The following is an 18776-nucleotide window of genomic DNA, read 5'->3' as shown; positions in this document are numbered from 1 at the left end:
CCAAATGGCTTCTCTATTCCTGATGTTTTTTTCTGATATCCTGTTCTTTCCAGTAAAACTACCTAAGATGTTACAGTGAGGAGGAAAAAAAAAAAAATAAACCACATTGGAAATACTCTCAAATACACTACCAGTGCCAGGATTAGTTTTGTACTCAAAAAACCTGCCCTGCAAAATGTCTACAGTTAAATAGCGCAGAACAAGGTATTTATATTAGGAACATACAGTTGCAATATACAGTCCTAATCCATCCCATACCATATGGGAGTTTTCCTAACATGTGAGACTGGCAATACTTTTTTTTAAGAAAAGGCCAAGGAAGACTACATTTGACCGTCCTGCAACTTAGCACTAATCAAAGACAACTAATCAAGACAACTAACCAAAAATCTGCAGTACCTTTTCTGACCTCATTTTGCATATGGAAGTCATGAAAATATATAAACCAGTATTTTTTTTTTTTTTTAATTCCTTTGAATATCACCGTAAGTTTACCAAAACAATCTGAATAAAGGCTACCATACACAACTAACCTAGCAGGTCTAACACTAGGAGAGAGAAGCAAAATAATCACTCCACAAAAGCATTTTTGTTTCATATATAAATGATGTCTCGATTACTTCCATTCAGTGCTCTCCTAAGGGTTTTAAAACATGACCATGTGGATTGCTACCAATTCATTTCTAAATCAAGCAGTACCAAAAATGTAGTCATAAGTAGCCATTTTCCATGTCACAAATTTTATCAAGTGTCTACCATTCCTAAGCAGCTCAACAGCTTTTGCCATAAAGATTTACTGGCTCAGACAATAAAATTATTCCCACATATTTCACCTGTCTACTTATTACCCTACATATTTTTCCTGCCACAAATAAGGAACACGATAAACAGAAAGAACAAAAATAAGCCCTGTGAGCATTCTCATTTAATTTCAAGAAAAGGTAACTTGCCAGAGTAGCCAGTTTATTTAAGCAGGCTGTTACATATAGTAGCTAAAGATCTGATCTTTCAACTGCCTCTTTTCCAAGTGTCCAAGTAAAACCCCACTGGCAAAAACACAGGTGATTTGTTTTAAATTATTTTTTATTTTTTTTTAATGCTTAACCAGCTAAAATGCGGCTTCATTTCAAAGCAAGCTGGCCTAAGTTAACACTCTCCAGGAAGAATAGTCTTGCTAGAATACGCTTAAGGTATAAAATCAAAAAGATGCATGTGTCTAAACATTAGGACAGTTTTTCATTGAAGACCAGCCTCTTAGCTACAGTCCAAAATGAGGCCAAACACAGAGACGGAGAAATTATCTGAAAAGCTGAGAATTAGGGCCTTTCGCTGAAAGCTAGATGATGCTTCTGAACCTCAGCTTCAGTCAAAAACCCCACATTTCACTTTAAGCTTTGTACCTTAGGAATATATATGCAGATGCATCTGAGGCTGCAGCAATCTGTCCTGGTGGTCATCATTCTTCATGGCTGTTATAATACTCTTTTCTTTCTAAATGCCAGAAGCTGCTCAGCCATATTTTATCCCTGTTCCTCTCTCATTCCATTCTTTCTGAATCCATTTTCTACACAGTTCAACTCATCGCAGAGTTCAGGAAGATGCCCTTTGAAAATCTGTCACCTGATATGCTCCTATTTGGTCAGAGAATCCCTGGTTGCTCTTCAGGGCAACTACCACAAGACAGACAGCCCAGGGAGATGCATGACGAGTTACCACATACACAAAAGCCTTCTGAAGGAGGCAGCGAAAACCTTCTTCAGACAGACTGTTTGGTGGAAAGAGAGATTTCAAAGACCTCAGGAGGATGTACCACAAGAGAAGGATCTATACACCATCAGTCCCTAACCCAAGCTGACAACTTGCTGTTACCACCAGTGAAATGCAGCAAAGAAATGAAGGACCAAGGTGAGAACTCGTTAACCTGCTTTTGTCAGGGAAGATCCTTTAACCACCACATTATGGCCTCCTGTAATGACAGCCAGACTCTGCTCTGCAAGTGTTTGCTCTGTCAAATGACCAGCATTTTCAGTAACTGAACTGCAAAAAACTCTACCTTGATTTTCAAGAGGGAAAGAAAATTGGAAGGGATGAAGATTGAGGAGCAGAAATACTGCTTAAACTTGCAATTTCTTCTCGCTTGCTATGATTACCAAAGGAGCATGGATTGTCAGTGATCAAGTAGACATCTGTAATTCCACTCATTAGTATCCTGTTACTTTTTCAACTTTTACTTAACAGTTAAAATTTATGTTTACTGTGACTATGTGTAACTATGATTACATACAAGTACTTTTATAATATTTACAAATAATTAGAAAGTTACGTTGAACAGCTAATTTAAGTTGCCAACCGTCCAACTGAATGACAAGCCATTCAAAGAATAGTATAGGGAGCAGAGAAAAGCATATAAAAAAAAATCGTAGCTTGATGCAATTAGTTTAGTAAGTATGTTCTTACATTATTGGTGCATATCTGTATGCATTCTGGTACTCCATGGTGAAGGAGGAAAAAGGTAAAAAAAGGGAAGGGGGAGAGAGGCTTTGTGGTTTTGTTTTTATTAGTAGCAGATAGCCCACAAGTTATGTACACGAACATAAATTGTCCATCTCCTGTCATATCCTCATCCAGATCTTCAGGAGATGAATACATTCACGATACAATTCTCCGAAAGACCAGACTAAGTAAAAGAAAAAAGGAGTGCTTGCTTATAAATGTCTTATTTTTCTATGTACTTGTAAGCAAGGGACTGGTTCACTCCAGAGGAAGCTCAGTTTAACCCTCTAAGGCTACCAGAACTGCGAGTGGAGACAGAATTACTGATTTCTAACTGCAGACGCCTTGTTAATGCTATTGATGCATAAACTGTAAAAAGTACAGCTTGTCTCTAAGATGCCAGGTGTATATTTCATGCTTAGTAGCTGTTACAGAAAACATCCTCTTAATTGCAAATGGAACATATTGGATCTAGAGGTGAATAAAAAACCCACTCTCTGCAGGCTTGATCTGTACCCTATTGATCTTGGTGGCACCTAGACCAAGCTTAAAATTATTTAGAGATGTTCACTTCCCTAAGTAAATCATTGGATTTATTTTAAAAAAAAGCTACTTAATAGTTCATTGACTGAAAGCTCTGAGAAAGCTCTTCAGTTTAAACAACCTTTTTCATATGTTTTCTGAATAACAGTCTTTGGTACAAAATACAAAAGGAATCTTAGTAAATAATTTTGTAAGTAATCAGTGTTCTGGAGAATTTTGACTAAAACTGATGAAACTCATTTTAAAGCCCCTCCATTAGTCAGGATAGTCTAATCTTCATTTTATTTCTTCACTACCCTTTCCCCTCTGGGAACGGGGAACATTCCCGGTATTAGTAAGAAACCTCAGAAAGAATCTAGCACTTGGTACTAAGTTTCTGTAACATAAAATGCATCTGTATACATAACAGGTTTTCAAATTGATTTGAACGTAACAGTTAGAACATAATAGCTGGGTGAATGAACAACAATAACAAAAATCCCAAACCAATCAAACCAAATCCAAACTATGCAACCCACAAAATCCAGCAGCTAAATAAAGATTATGTTTTCAGCATTCAGCCTCATGATATTAAGACGAATGAGGAAACGATAAACCCAGAACTATTTTCGCATACTGTCTGTATATCCCAGTAAAATTCTTCACAACAGTTTGTCAAGCTGAAATCTTTCATTTAGAAACATCAGAATGAGAAATTTTTGAGGCATCTACAATGAAAAAAAGACACTTTAAAGTACATACTACATATAGCATGACATTTTCACAGTACTCAGTAAAGTCTGGATGTTTTCCCAAAATTTATTTTCACACAGCCATGTAAGTGTTCATTTTAGAAAATAATCTAACCATGAACCGGACTGGTAGTGATGCTTCTGAGACTACACTATTTAAGGATAACTATCTGGATATTTGTGGTTCGAAATCCTATCCATTTGAACCACTTACACCTCTTGCTACAGGGTAAAAATAAGTGAAGAGAGCAGAAGTAAGAAGGCTGACACCAAAATTACTGCAGTACATGTGTTGTATCTGGCAGTTTGCTAATTTTTGAGAATACAGTTTGTCTAGACACATCCAGATCACTGTTTTAAAGCTAAAAGCTAAAAGCTTAAAGTACTGCTTAAGCAGTACTACTTGGACATTCTAAAACCATACTAAGCAGAACAGGAATGCTGACAGGCAACATGTAAGACCAGTCCCATAAATATTAGTAAACATACCACACGGAAGACACTGACTGCAGTCAGCATATATCTGTTTCTGAGATTACTGTCCTATGCAAAGGCACAAAGAAACTGAAGCACAGCTACTGTGGAAAAAAAAAAAGTAGTTAAGACTCAACAATGTTTTAATATAGTATAAATCTACATTCCTCTAATTACAGTGGAAGAACAAAAAGCTTGAAATTCTAGAAATGTTTATTTTACAGTGAACACTGAAAATGTTTAGCTGTTTCCAATTACAAGCTGGCCAGCAACTCAGAGCAAATTCCATATCATTTATATACTTAGGCTGCAAGATAAAACTTTCTATAAAATTAATTGTCCAAAAAAAACTTTAAAAGTTCCTTAATATCTCTCTTCGGCATGCAGAAAGAATTAAACTTATGCAGCAGCTTAATCTTGATGGTATATGAAGGTCAATTGTTTGGGGGTTTTTTTGTCCTTACAAAGATCTGGATAAATCACAAATTATTGAAAGCTTGCATTCTCCGTGCCTTTGTCTTCTACTGTAATCCACAGGGAATCTAGCAGCATCGCATATATCCAACTTTGCATACACACATTATGTCATATAAGCCTTTCTCCTGGAGGAATAGAGAATCTCTTCTCCACAATGGCTGCTTCCCCATGAGAATATTCTCAGCCTACAAAAATCTGTCTCAAAGCTGAAAAGCAAGGGCTCTGTCCTGTGCCAGATAAAGCAGGATTACAAGTTTAACAGAAGTATAAAATCCCAGGGTTTTTTGTTTGGTTGGTTTTTTACTTCTGATGATTGTTGTCAGTTTTACTGCCTTTAATGTTGAGGAAGAATTTATTATTCAATCCTAAGTCATGCAAGATGGTGTAATCAACATTTCCAAGTAGCAAAGAAGAGCTTCCACCACTGAACTACAGTGGTCATTAAAATAAATCCACATATTTTGCAATTCTAGATGTATTTTTACAACACTGTACCTGTAAAATGGAATTATCCAAATAAATCCACAAGACCAGACTATTATGTAGCTTCCTCTAGTGGCCAGTACCTAAATCTTGTTTCTTCTGCCATTTATTGTAGTTAATTGTTACATACGAATACTGAAATTCTGTGTTCATCTGTTGTAAACTTGGGAAGGCATTAGAGTATATTTCAGCTCTCTAATACAAAAGCCAAGAAAATGAAGCCAAAACATATAGCAAACCCCTTGTTACTGATATTAAATGGACAGGCAGCAAAGTCAGCAGAAAACAGTTAATATTTTAGCATTCTGGTTTGTTCCCTTGTGAACAGGCATTACAGTGTATTTAGTTACATGGTCAAACATGACTTTCCCACCACGAGACTCAGGAAGCAAGACAGATGTTCAGCTTTTAATTGAGTCTTCAAATATTTGCTATTGAATCATCCAGACTTTATTTTGACCCTGGAATTGGTGTGTGCGTGTGTCTTAATGACACTGTCGCTGTAGAACATAAACCTATCAAACATCAATAGGTTTGCTTCTGCAATACTCCTTTGAGTGAAAGAGCAATTAAAAAGGCACAGCAAAGCATTCACCTAATTTGAAGGCCACTGAAATCAGATGACAATTTGATACGTCCCTAAAATACCACAACCAAAAAACAATGCGGCTCTTTGATTTGGCATGGGAAATCGATTGAGTTACATTTTATACTGAGCAGCAGAAGGATTTCCTTACAGGCTCAAATCATTAAGGAAGAAGAGGGAAAACCCAAATGTAGAAAGTGACAACTACTGATTACAAAGCATATTATATTGGACATTCTAAAACCATACTAGATAGAACAGGAATGCTGACAGGCAACATGTAAGACCAGTCCCATAAATATTAGCAAACATACCACACGGAAGAGATAACAGCCATCTCTGATTTCTCACTCAAAATTAAACTAAAGTTAGCAATCTGCTCAGATAATCTAACTGAAAATAATCACAAGGATTATGTTATCTAAATGGCACACCTAGTAGAAAATCACATCACACACGTGCAGTTTGAAAATGCTTTAAAATCTCTGATCCTGTAACTTTGATCCAAGGTTATTCGATGAAACAGCATCAGTAACTTACACATCTAGCCAAACACCTTCCGTTGCCTGAGATTTTTATTGCTTTCTTACACTAAAAACCATAACTTTCTGCATCGTTTTGCCTTTACACTTCTCCACACTCTGGAATGAGAGAAATACCTTCAATCTTCCCCCCGCAATGCTTAAATCCTGCAAAATTCCATTCAACAAAAACATTAAGCTCCCAAAACTGACATCACCATTTATTGACTTATACATTGCAAGCAACAATGTGAACTGTCAGTGCAACAATGACTGATGAAATATATAACAAATCAAACTTTTGAATTGGAGGTGAGGAAGAAATTATTTTCAAAACATGACTGCATATTCCCAGGGGAATCCTAGAGGTAGCCCAGCAAGGTTAATCTTACCCTTAAATGCCCATCCTTCCACTGCAGAAGCTCAAGTGGAACTTCCAAAAACTTAAAAAAAAAAAAAAGAGAAGAGAAGGGCATGACCCAAGCAACTAATGATTGATTACATTTCTTTCCCTTTTCCTCTTTTCAGGGTATTAGTCTCTGCGTCACCAGCTAATGCAGTTAGCACTAGTATTCAAGCTGTGATTTGCCCCCTTGTGCCTAGTATTCAGTAACATGCCCACTGCAAACACTTCAAAACAGAGGCTCTTCAGATCATCTAGTGCAACACTTGCTATAAGGGTATCTCAGCAGCTAAAATACCTGGCACTATGAATATCTCTGCTGGCAGTTATCTGCCTAACCTCATTCATTTTTACAGCTGGAATCAGCTGGAATGTGTCTGTTACACGTCCTCAGGAAAGCACACAGCAAGGGATTTACAGCACAGTAACTAACCTCAGGTCTTGACTTTGCTTATTCCCTGGCATACCATTACATCCTTGGGGAAAGATAATGCAGCTGACAAAAAATGTCACAGCCCCTCAAAATAAATATCAGTTCAGTTTTGGGATGTGCTTCCAACTCTGTTTATGTTCCTGGCTTTTTCTCAGCACATTTCTAAAGCCGCAGACTTTGTTAGAAGAATAAGGAAAGAGAAAGATTCAAGCAGATATCTTCTCAGAAAAAGGTCTGTACCTATTCCTCATCACTCTGTAATGGCATTTTGCCATTACAGCAACTGAACATGCAGTGGTATTTGGGTAGCAACGTAAGAGCCTAATAAATAAAACATGGAAGTTGAAGTAGAGAAAATTCAATAAAATCTCATGCATGCTTTTCATTTTTCATGCTAAGGATCAGAATATTAAGTACATTTCAGGGTCCAATACTGTCTTAAGTATTAGTCACTCATCATTCCTCGTATTCCATTAGAATTAGAAACTCTAACTGAAACTCAGAGACAGTACAAACAGTATGTCAACAGTATCAATAAGTAAAAACAGAGGGTCTCTAACTAAATGCTTATGTTCTAAATAGATAAGACTGTGACAGGTGCACTCAACCCCTTGACCAGGCTGGCGATGGTTTGGTGCAGGCTACAGAGCAGCAAAGGCAAAGGCCTGAGCCGTGGCTGGGCCATGAACTTCCCCAGCTCCCCACAAGAGGAGCAGAGTGGCACAGTGAGCATCGATGCCCACGAGCCTGGAACACCCGTCATGCGAGAGATGGACAAACAGTGGGCAGCTTTTCCAAGACTCACTTATCAACGAACAAAGAAAGTTGTGGGCTTAAGGAGTCTCATGCATACCTTTCCCATCACATGTGATTTGACTATGAGCCAACCACTTTATTCCATAAATAGAACAGCCTGGGTGAGCCCCCTCTGAGCAATCCCTGCTCAGCAGTGTGGTTGAACAGTGGTCACCTCCCCTTGAGCTGGAACACCTCTCAGTGTTACTCCTTGAGGCACAGAGACCTTTTACCAACAGCAGATGGTTGTTAAGTGACTGATATCGCATATAACCTTGTAGTATAGTAACTTTGATAACTCTGATTGCATGCCAAATTGATGCTAATGAAACATTACTCAACTGGAGGGTTCCCTTACCCTTTGCATCTCCAGTCTGTGTGTGAAATATTCTAACTCGAGGTTACCTCAATTTTTCTCTGTATATTTCCTCCATGCAGTAATTACTAAGGGCAATCTTGCCATCAAACTTGTTGAACCTTGTCATACCACTGTTAACTCTGCTAAATTCCATATAATTCACTGAACTCAGTCAAATTATTATTTTACCTCAATAAATACATTGCTACTTTTCTCTTTTGAGTGAGGTGCATTCCACTAATCCACAACAAAGACAATGAAAGCAGAAAGATATTTGTTTTGCTAGCATGGAATTGAAGGTAAACAGGAGCCAGTGAATACTCTTCCAAAAGACATTCTAGGCTTCAGGACACTTAGAAGTTATAGAATTCACATGTTTCCAGAATAAATGGTCCTGATATTAATTATAATGCATCAGAGTATTTCCATTTTAGGATTGTTTGTTAACTGCTCAGTTGTTGGCAGAGTAAATATCAATTAAAAGTACCTTATATCCAATATGACAGAACACAAAAAGAAACGGTCACTATACCTGTATTGTATTGCTTGCAGCTTTAAAAAGAAAAGCAGCTATTCTTCAGCTTATCTCTGCATACCAGATTTTAAACTAAAGAAATGCATGCCTTTTCACGCAAAAATTCACTTTAAATGCTATAAAACTTACGCATTTCTTCAACGACATCTGGATCACATTCTCTGTATTTCTCTATTTCTGCCTTTAGCTGCTCTTTTTTCTGCCGAAGGGCAGTGAGTTCTTCTATTAGAGCTGCACGTTCTGCCTGAGGATTCGAAGTATGTTGGGAGATATAACAAAATCCAAAAATAAAAATCAGTAATTACTGCACAGAACATTTTTCTAAAGATAAAAAGACATACATTTAAAAGCTGTTTTCACAAATGTTTACTGTCAATGAGCCAGCTTAGCATTTCATGCACGCACAAAACCCTCAGTGACACTAAATGAAACAGAGGTACAAAATGTAAGGAGAAAATGGCCAAAATGGATAAACGCAATAAAAATTTTCTGCAACCTTTGAACTCAATGTGGTTTGACAAACTGCAAACAGATCTGTTAATTGCTCAGCTTAAAGGCTAAGGCATATTTAGGAGTGCCAGTCTTGTAATTAGGCAGCATTACAGAAACAGCTACCATGTACATTTCCATAAATCAGGATGTTGTGTATGAACAACCTCTGAATTAATTTTTCTCCCTCTTTTTTCCACAATATTTAAGAGCAGTAGTCTCAAAAATAAATTCAGATATTTATGACATGGTAGTCTCTGCTGGGAGAGTATGCAATATTGACCTTAAATATACTACTTATCAATAAGAGTCTGCAGACTGACTCGACATGAGCTCTCCCACAGCCAACTCAGCACATATTTCTAATTCAGCCTGGACTTAGTGCCACATGCTGTAACTGGCTGATATTCAAAGATCTCATGCTAGGGTAATGGGTAGCCTGGCTTTTTTAGCCAGACAGCATCAGCTTGTAAACCATCAATTTTTTAGCCAGTGGCAATCTCCACAGCAGACCACCAGCCTTAGGGGTTTTTTCACTTTTCCATGTTCCCAATGACTTTGCCAATAGCCTGGATTCTGCACATTCTGAAACTGCAGGCCGGAAATCAAAGGCTTCCAGATGCTGAGATATGGAGACTAGCTGCTCAGAGACCTACATCATGACCTAGATTTCTCAGGACTTCTTCCTGATGTATAATCCTGAACCAAAACGTTGGAAGCACCAACCAGAACAGGACTTCCAGGACCAACAGCTTCTTGTGACTAGGGCAAGCCACATGGTGGAGACGTCCAAGTCTTGAATAGTCCATTTGGAAGCCTTACAAGCACAACTACATGAGAAACCTGCCTGTGATTCCCTGATTACAGTCAAACCCAGAGCATGTCTGTACAACATTTTGGATTCTAAGATCTGGCACCCTGCAAAATTCCATTCCACCTGAAAACTTCTGGCCACCTCTGTTTATGCATTTATTTACTGGAGGTTTAAACCAGTTTAGACTGCACAATTCAAAATAAATCAGTAACTTAGAATAGTATATGAAGTATTTCTAACTAATATGCAACTTCAACACAAAAATATAAAAAATGCAAAGCCTAAATATTACTTATAAATCAGATTAAAAAAATAAGACTCCCAATATCTAAGTTTGCAATCACTAGATTTGGTAGTTCAGCAACCATTGGCAACTTTGGTAGGTACTTGAGGATACCTCAAGTTTTAAGATACCTTTAAATCTGAAAAAGTCTGGAAAAAAGGTTTACCAGACTTCAGGCAGTCACACATTTTCTCAGCCTTGAAGCAGCCAGTTGTCAATATTTTACTGCATGAGCAACTAGGGAATAATATAGTATTTGATTTTTCTCTCTCCCTTTCTCATCTCCTGTACTTAAAAATCTTAATGGATTTCTCACAACTACATTAGTAGTTACAAAATGTGCATACTTATGACCCTGTTTCCCAGCAGGAATGCCTCCCCCCTGCAAAGCAACTTACAGTATCTTCACGTCCAATTTTTGATTTCTCAATGCTTTTTTGTAAAGTCTCTTTTTTCTGACTGCTTTCAGCAAACTGAAAAAGGAAACAACGAACAAAATCAACCTATTTCCATAACAGATATTAAACTTATCTATAAAATGTGCATACACAGAAATATATTAAAATAAACAGGTGGATATACACTTTTGAGTATATAAATTTAGATATATTTATAGCTATTTTATTTAAAATAAATACAAAGCCACTCAAATATAAGTCTGAGGCTCTGAACCACAGACAATTACAGGAAGCAACTGAAAGTCTAAGAAATTTTCACTCCCGTGGCATGCAATCTTGTTATGTACTGCATGTTCAGTATGGGGCCAATATCCTATTTCATACCATAATCTGGCATCTCTGCACAAAGGACTCCATGACATGGAGGCTTTGGATTAGATTATTTCCTTTGGTCCTTTCCCAGCAATCTTTATTCAATGGAAGCAGTGACAAAAGCTGCAGCAGATCCACCTGCTCAGCTGCTGACACCAGCCTTCCCAAAGCCTGGTGTGCCACTGGCATGGCCCCAACCCCTTTTGCATACTGCTGAATAGAAGCCTCTATAGCCTAAAGGCATGAAAAGTCACAACTCCCATTTTCTGTGCTGCACTCACACCGCCAGACTTGAGAGTTCCCTTCCCTCAGGCCTGAGGCAGAGGAATCTCATAGAAGAAGTTGCATCCCACAGGTCTGGTGTCAATACTCCCTACATTTTCCCGTTACTGGTCAAGAGAGATCTCTCTGTTAACCTGCCACCCATCTTGAACCACAGGCCCTTCCAGTTTAGCTGGAACTTTTCCAGAGAAACTTTGGAAACTCTTAAGCTAAGCAGGATGTATGACTCGCTCCTCAGAGACAGAATACTCAGCATTAGCCACAGCACCTTGAAATATTAAATGACATGAATGAGAACACACACACACACACACAAAATTCTAATAAACTATCGTTTGGAAACTAGTTATTGCAATAACCAATGCCAAAATAAAAAAAAAAAAAAAAGAGAAACAATAGTGTCCCTTGTAAGTACTCTTTAGTTTAGCTTTAAGATGTTCTAAGCACCAAAAAGGAAGAAAACTAGTATATCAGAATAGTTGTGAAGACAATGGATGTGGCTGTCAGAGACCAGGTTTCATTCTGCCTTTCCCCAAAAGCCCCCTCATGAAGTCTCCACTTCTAAGTTCTCTTTCTCACTGAGGATCCCACAGAGTGCAAAAGCATTCCTAGATATTTCTTGCAATCCCTAGCCTTGATAATTTACCTTATCATTTATATTCTTGTGCAGCTGAAACACCAAGAGCACATTCATAGAATGCAAACAGAGCTGTTTTGAGGTATAACCATTTCTCAATTTCTATTTAAACTCATGTTCAGCACATATTCTCAGAAATACATATTAAGTGTAAACGCATGATAAACGTCAGGCAGACCTTACTGCCAAGTCTTAGAGATCAGCCATTATGGTAAAAAGAAACTCCATACTGGTGGTCCATATAGATTGGGACCCAACCCAACTGCAGCTCACTGGGATTAGAAATGCCTTTTATAGCTCAATTTTTAAAAGTTATTCTTTCTAGAAAAGTATGTGTTCATGCATGTGTGAGTATACATACAGACAAGAAGGTCTCCTTTCAAAAGTGACATTTTAGTTTTTTCTTCTATTTATACAGAAATTACACTAATGGTAAGGCATACATGATTTGGGGGAAAATATGTCCAGCTGTTTACTCATCACTCTCAGTGCAAGTAACCACAGTGGCAGTGTGGGTTTCAGCATGTGGCTTGACATACACCAACATGTTAATTTTGGTGGCTAGTTAAACAGTACTCTTTCTGGGCTTTCCACAAAACTCTTAAAAAAATTAAGTGTCTTAGTCCCTACATTATGTCGTACTAAACAGAAGTATACAGTTCAGAAGAGGACAAGTACTTAGGTGTAGCTTGTAATTCACGAAGCCCAGGGCAGACAAACGCCAGAGGACACATCATCCAGTATCTCTAGCTGAAGAACTTTTCTGGAATAAAACTCCCAGAAGAAGCAGAGAAGCCAAGGAGCTTATCTAGGCCCATATACTGCAAGTGCAAAAAATAAGACAATGCTTTCTGCAAAAGAAAGGCCATAAAGGTGTCACTTTCTCTGTTTTTGTGGGTTTTGGGGTTTTTTTGTTTGGCTGTGGTTTGTTGGGGGTTTTTTTGGTTGGTTGGTTTTAGGTTTTTTAATATATATTTGCAAGGTTCTTTAGGAACATTCCTGCAATCTCTAAAACAGAAGCACAGAAGGAGCTCTCAGAGAGTTGCAATAAAATCTGTTTTCCATCTTGGATGCATGTTTCCCAGTACAGTATCTCATTATTTTCTTGGTCCTCTATATTCTACAACATTTAATCATGAAAGAGACAGTAATGACAAACACTGAGAACTACAGAAATTCCTTAGATTCTGACCTACATAATATGCAAGGTTGCCATGCCATGAGGTTAGAAGATTAGAAGATCTTCCTCTGTCTAAAAGCAACAATGATTTTTATACATTTTTATTCAATATTTTGCTTTCTTATCTCACAGATTTTAATTTGTTTGTTGTTGGTTTTTGTTTTTAGTTCTGTCTTCACAATCAAGACTTTACAAAACAAACTGAAACCACAGCTCTTTGTGTATTATTTAGAAGCCACAGTGCATATTCCCATGACAACAAATAAGAGATAAAGATAAGGAAAGTGTAGCAGAAGGAGGCAAGATATTGAAAAAACCAAACGTAGGACAAGGATGCAAAGCATGAAGAACAGATGGCCGGGGTCTGTGCAAGGAATCTATGATGATGGGAGAATCAGGAAGGCTTGGATAAAGAGGTGGGAACACAGCTGAAAATAACCATACATGAAAAAAGGAAAGACAGGTCAGTAAGGATAAAGGAGACGGAAGAAGGATGAATATAGATGATACAATTGAGAGGTAAGAACAGCAAATGACAGGTTATAGGGCACTAAAAAAAAAAAAAAGGGCAGAATTTGCAAATGTTTTGTACATATGACAGCAGAGGATGACATCTGGCCAAATACAGTGACTCGCTTTCCCACTCGCCAGCTGTAGCAAAGCCTGATTGCAAAGAAGTACAGTAGCAGATGGAAGATTTCAATCTTTGGAGCAATCTTGGAACATTTTTCAAGGAAACTGGCAAATAATTTCTCAAAGAACACTAACCACCCTGTGAGAATCACAGAACAGTTGGCGTTGGAAGGGACCTCTGGAGATCATCTAGTCCAACCGCCTTGCTAAAACAAAAAATCTGACTGCTGCAAATCATGGTGAGATTGATCTGGAGAAAAAGCGGCTTAATGTCTCCCCTCGGTGTTGCTTAAGAGAGATGTATGGCCAGACACATGAACAACCTTCTGCCATAAATCTAACTGACCAGGTGTGGAAAACAAGTCCAGAAAGAGATATTTTACTGTACTAGAAAGTTTCATGTCTCCAGTCTGTCTGACTCCTTCAAAACAGCACATGATTAAGCAAGATGCAAGAAAGCTGGAAAACCTGTCATGCAGAGGAAAGCTGTTCGAAGAAGGAAGGAAGACTAAAAACATGAAAACAATTCTCCATGATAGGATTCTCAGTGTTTGCAAAATATGCTGGGAGCCTACAAAAAGACAGATTAATTAAATAAGTAACTATCAGCTATAAAACAGGAGAGTTGGGAACCTGTTCCTTTTACAGACCACTGTGGTCAATTGACCACTGGCCTAACTTTGACACTAATTCAACCCAAAGTCCCTCAAGGGGATGTTCCTTCCTACTTTGCACAGGTCTCACAATGTTTAGCTACACATTTGTGCAGCAGTTTGCATGTGCCAAGTGCTCCGTGCTGATGACAACCGTCAGTTCCATCATGGGCCTTGGGGAGCAGTTTGTATCAAAGGACACAGATTAGATATATACAGGTAACTTATAATTTACTATGCATGCATTATTACCGGGATTCCACTTTGGCAAATTGGTGATGTACATTTAGAAGAGGAACATTTAACCCTGACACACAACAGCAGAAGTGTTCATTTCTCCTTCTCGAAACTTGCCTGATGCTGGATCTAACTTGCTGTCCTGGCTCTACACTTGATTTTTTATTCTCCAGCAAACGTTTTTATTGGTCGTATTCCTTCTGATTACTTGTTCTTAGCCACTCTAACCACCAATATCCCACCAAATGTGTAGATTGTCTCCCTAGCATATTAAAATATCTACAAACCTGGTGTAAGCCATGCAAACACAGGCCCTAATATGTACGCTGGACGTGAATCAAACCAAGGTCTTCTACGCCAACCACCAGGAGCATTCACAGCTGTTATCCCACTGTCATTATGGTCTGACAGAGGAATATCATATGCCAACTTTTCTTTCAGCCAAAACACTCAACCAAAAATGGTATTAAAAACCACTGCTATTGTGAGCACCACTCACTGTGGCGCTACAGAAGAATTTAAGACATCCATTTCTTAATTGTTTGTAACTTTGCAAAGTTAGTTACTTTGGGTTTGAAGCTCACTATGCTTTGTTTCAGGCAAGAGCTTGTTTGCTTTTAGCTTACACAAGAGTGTTAGGGTGACATTTGCAATAGATTGGTGTATTTCTTTCCAATGTTAAAACTAACCCACCACTGAAAATCTTAAATGGAATTGACAGAAAGCATGGAGAGAAAGAACTTCAAAGCATTCCTCTAGATTTTAAAGAAAGAAAAAAATCTGAAGCCAGAAAGTAGACTAATAACATATAGAGAGTAAAACTGCAAAGATTAACAGCCGAAGAACCATCTGAACATATTGAAAACAGACCTACTGTGTTAAAAGAAATACGCAGAACATTACTAGAAGAAACTACTCAGCAATCATTGCAGATTAAAACAATAAAACTTAAAAGAGAAAAAAAAAAAAAGTAGCGCAACAATGTGCAGAATTGCTTTTTGAATGACTACACAAAGTAAGCACACTACTACTTTCACATACACAGTCACAAACGCAGTCATGCCAAGGCCTCCAAGTACACAGAAGTAAACTTTTAAGCTAGCTCACTATGCTGGCTGTGAAGCAGAGACTGCTACCGTGCACTGCAGGACTGTCACTTCTGCTCCGCACCCAGGATGCCCAGGTACCACTCCTGAAATGCCATTTTTGCGTGTAACCCATCCAGCAAACTGAACCATAACAGGAGCAGATCCCAGGTTCACCAGGACTTTAGTCAGGGACATCAGGTACTTTTAGTGAAGCACAGACAGCAAACACACACTTGTTATGTAAGTATAATAAAGAGATCTTTTTTCTTTTAAGGTTTGTGAACAGAAGAGAAAAGCAGCATGCAATGTCTCACTCCAAGTCACTCTAAGTCACTTCAGCAGTACAAAGTAGGGAATCATGTTTGCTGGGACTTAGAAGGAGCACGAGAGAAGCAACTGGGAGACTGCAATGGTTCAAGAAATACAGATAAGAACAAGAGTAGAGTTTAAAGCAACAGAAAATAAGAATTTTTAACTCAGAAATCAAAGAATAAACAAACAAGATTTTTTTTTCAGCAAGAGAACACCATAAACGGATGGCAAACAGACTGCAGAAAAAGAGGCAGAGTTAGGGCCCATCATATTTCTATACTCACAATATTTTTTCCTTCCTGAATTCTGCATTATAGGTATGCTGGAGAAATGTTCAACACAAGAACTCTCTTCTCTTTATGCATGCTACAAATTTTACCATAAGAAGATTACCTCATGTTTAATGCAGTCTTTGAAAGGATCAGTTCAAAAACTTGGAAGAAGGTAGGGAATAAATATAGTTTTCTGGAGAAAAAGGAGCCCCAAAACAAGTTATATTTGCTATTCAATATGAAGGGCTAGTGCACTGTTTCCTTTAGGTAAATAATGCTTGTTCCAAAATACTATGCTATTAATTCTGCCAATGTGCAAGTTCTATATTTTTAAGGAAGTACTGAAGAGGTTATAAGTGGGTATTTTATAGTTTTGGATCGTAAGTTATATCAGTGATTAAAAAAAAAAGTATCAGACACTCAAGCTAAGTGAAAGTTTTTTTCAGGGACCTAACTGAAAAAATATCTGACTCTACATGTAATTGTCTGACAAAGGACTATAAAAATGCTCAAAAGGAAAAAAGAGAATGTTGAAGTTAGATCTCTGCGCTCATAAGCAGTATTTATGTTTTGCTAGAGTAGTCATGCAAGTAATACTGATTTACTTGCCCCTCCCACAAACACAATCTATTTCGTGTTTCAAGATTAAATTTAGGCCTATAATCCTGACTTATTTAGCATGTTAACATGAGAGTGAGACTGAGATAGCACATGGTAAATTAAGCATGGCTCTGTTCTCAGGTCATGCTGAGTATGAGTCCTTCTTATTGCAATGGCTTTTGGATAATGAAAAAGAATGTACAGAGTATCCAGAAGAAAGAAATGAGGAATTCTCCCTCCACTGGAACCTTCACCCATCCACATACAAACCTTATATTGCTATCTGCAGTTATTTGAAATATTATTACTACAATATATGGTAAACCCTTGTATATTAAAAGCAGCTTTTAATTCAATTATTTTCCGTCTTTTTAGATTTGCCATAATTGTTAAAGTTAGAGTTTACCTCGACAAGATGTCTTGCCGTGAGCTTTTGTTTTTGCTTCATTTATTTGGAACACCATTTGGCAAGTACTAGTTATGCAACAGAAAATAACCACTAGAGGCCAATCTCCTTAACAGACAAAAGGTGAAAGAAACAGTTGTGCAGGCTGAATGGAACAACTGAATTTCTCTGGCTGCTTTCAGAGTTGGCATAATTGGCACGACCTGAGGGACAGATGGCTGTCTGCTCAGATACAAATACCAAGTAAGCCCAAAAAGAAAAAAAAAAAAGGCTGAAATGCCTCATTCTTCAACCCTGTTTCACAAATGCAAACAGTGTAATGGGTAAAGCTGAAAGAGCCAAAAGGCACTTGCATGACCTACAGAACTACAGAAAATGTTAATACCTGGACAAGAAGTATGCTTGTTACTGCACACTAGCGTATTTACTAAACTTGTGAAGTCCAAGGTGATAGTTAACACGTCTGTTGAAGGGAGAAAGAACATTGAAAAATATTTTCCCTTGGAAAGAAAGGAAGAAAAAGAAGAAAAATTCTATTTTTTCCCTAATGGGCTTTTAAAGATTGCTAGCCTAATCACCTAGGCCATACACAGACAATGCCGTCAGGGACTAAGCACAGATAGTCCCAAGTTAAAACACAATATTCATCTGATATTCCCTGAGTCCAAGTTCTGCCTAAAGACGACAAAATAAGTAAATCAAAACTTCATTCCACAGGCTTTAAAAAGGCCCAAATTCTACACTGAGATATTATCGGTAAAATACATCTATCAAATTTCAGAGTTTTGACAGCACTCTTACACACTCACTCTTTATGACAATTTCATTGTTTTCAAGTAATGCTCAGACAGATAGCCAAGTCATCTCAAATTCCTCATACAAAGAATAGTCTTTGATGGAACTACCATGTAATCAACAATAATGAGCTGTTTGACTACGTCAAGAAAGACCTTTCGTCTAAAGTCTCTCTGCTTCAAACTAACTTCACACATTTTGGTTTTGTTCTCTGGGTTTTTATTTAATTCTTTCAGAAGAGCAAAATGCTATGAAGTGAGACATATAATTGCATGCTAGTGTCTTCGTTTCTGCATGCACACTAATTTTCTGAAATAAAATATACTATACTAATTGAATGACAAGATTTTAAGGTAAAAGTCAAAGTTCAAATTAAATAAGATTACTACTCACTGCTCCCATTAAATCCAGCTTTGAGAGTAGTCTTGCCTCCACCTTATCCCCAGGCTGGAAGCTCCTGGCCTTACAGCCGAGCCAAACTTACAGGTTTGCC

At 37.8% G+C, this 18776-nt stretch overlaps 1 protein-coding gene across 1 annotated transcript in view; it reads right to left on the bottom strand.

The window, feature by feature from the left end:
• Positions 1-18776, bottom strand: part of MND1 (meiotic nuclear divisions 1) — a 43256-nt gene that overhangs the window by 11168 nt on the left and 13312 nt on the right. Inside the window, exons 5-6 of the mRNA XM_080344371.1 lie at positions 10817-10891; positions 8962-9076 (exon numbers count right to left, since the gene is read on the bottom strand). Coding sequence (XP_080200497.1) covers positions 8962-9076; positions 10817-10891 — 190 coding nt within the window. The remainder of the gene's footprint in view (positions 1-8961; positions 9077-10816; positions 10892-18776) is intronic.

Source organism: Nesoenas mayeri, assembly GCF_963082525.1.
Source record: "Nesoenas mayeri genome assembly, chromosome: 4".
Lineage (NCBI taxonomy): Eukaryota > Metazoa > Chordata > Aves > Columbiformes > Columbidae > Nesoenas > Nesoenas mayeri.
This window is presented reverse-complemented; position numbering and strand designations above follow the sequence as displayed.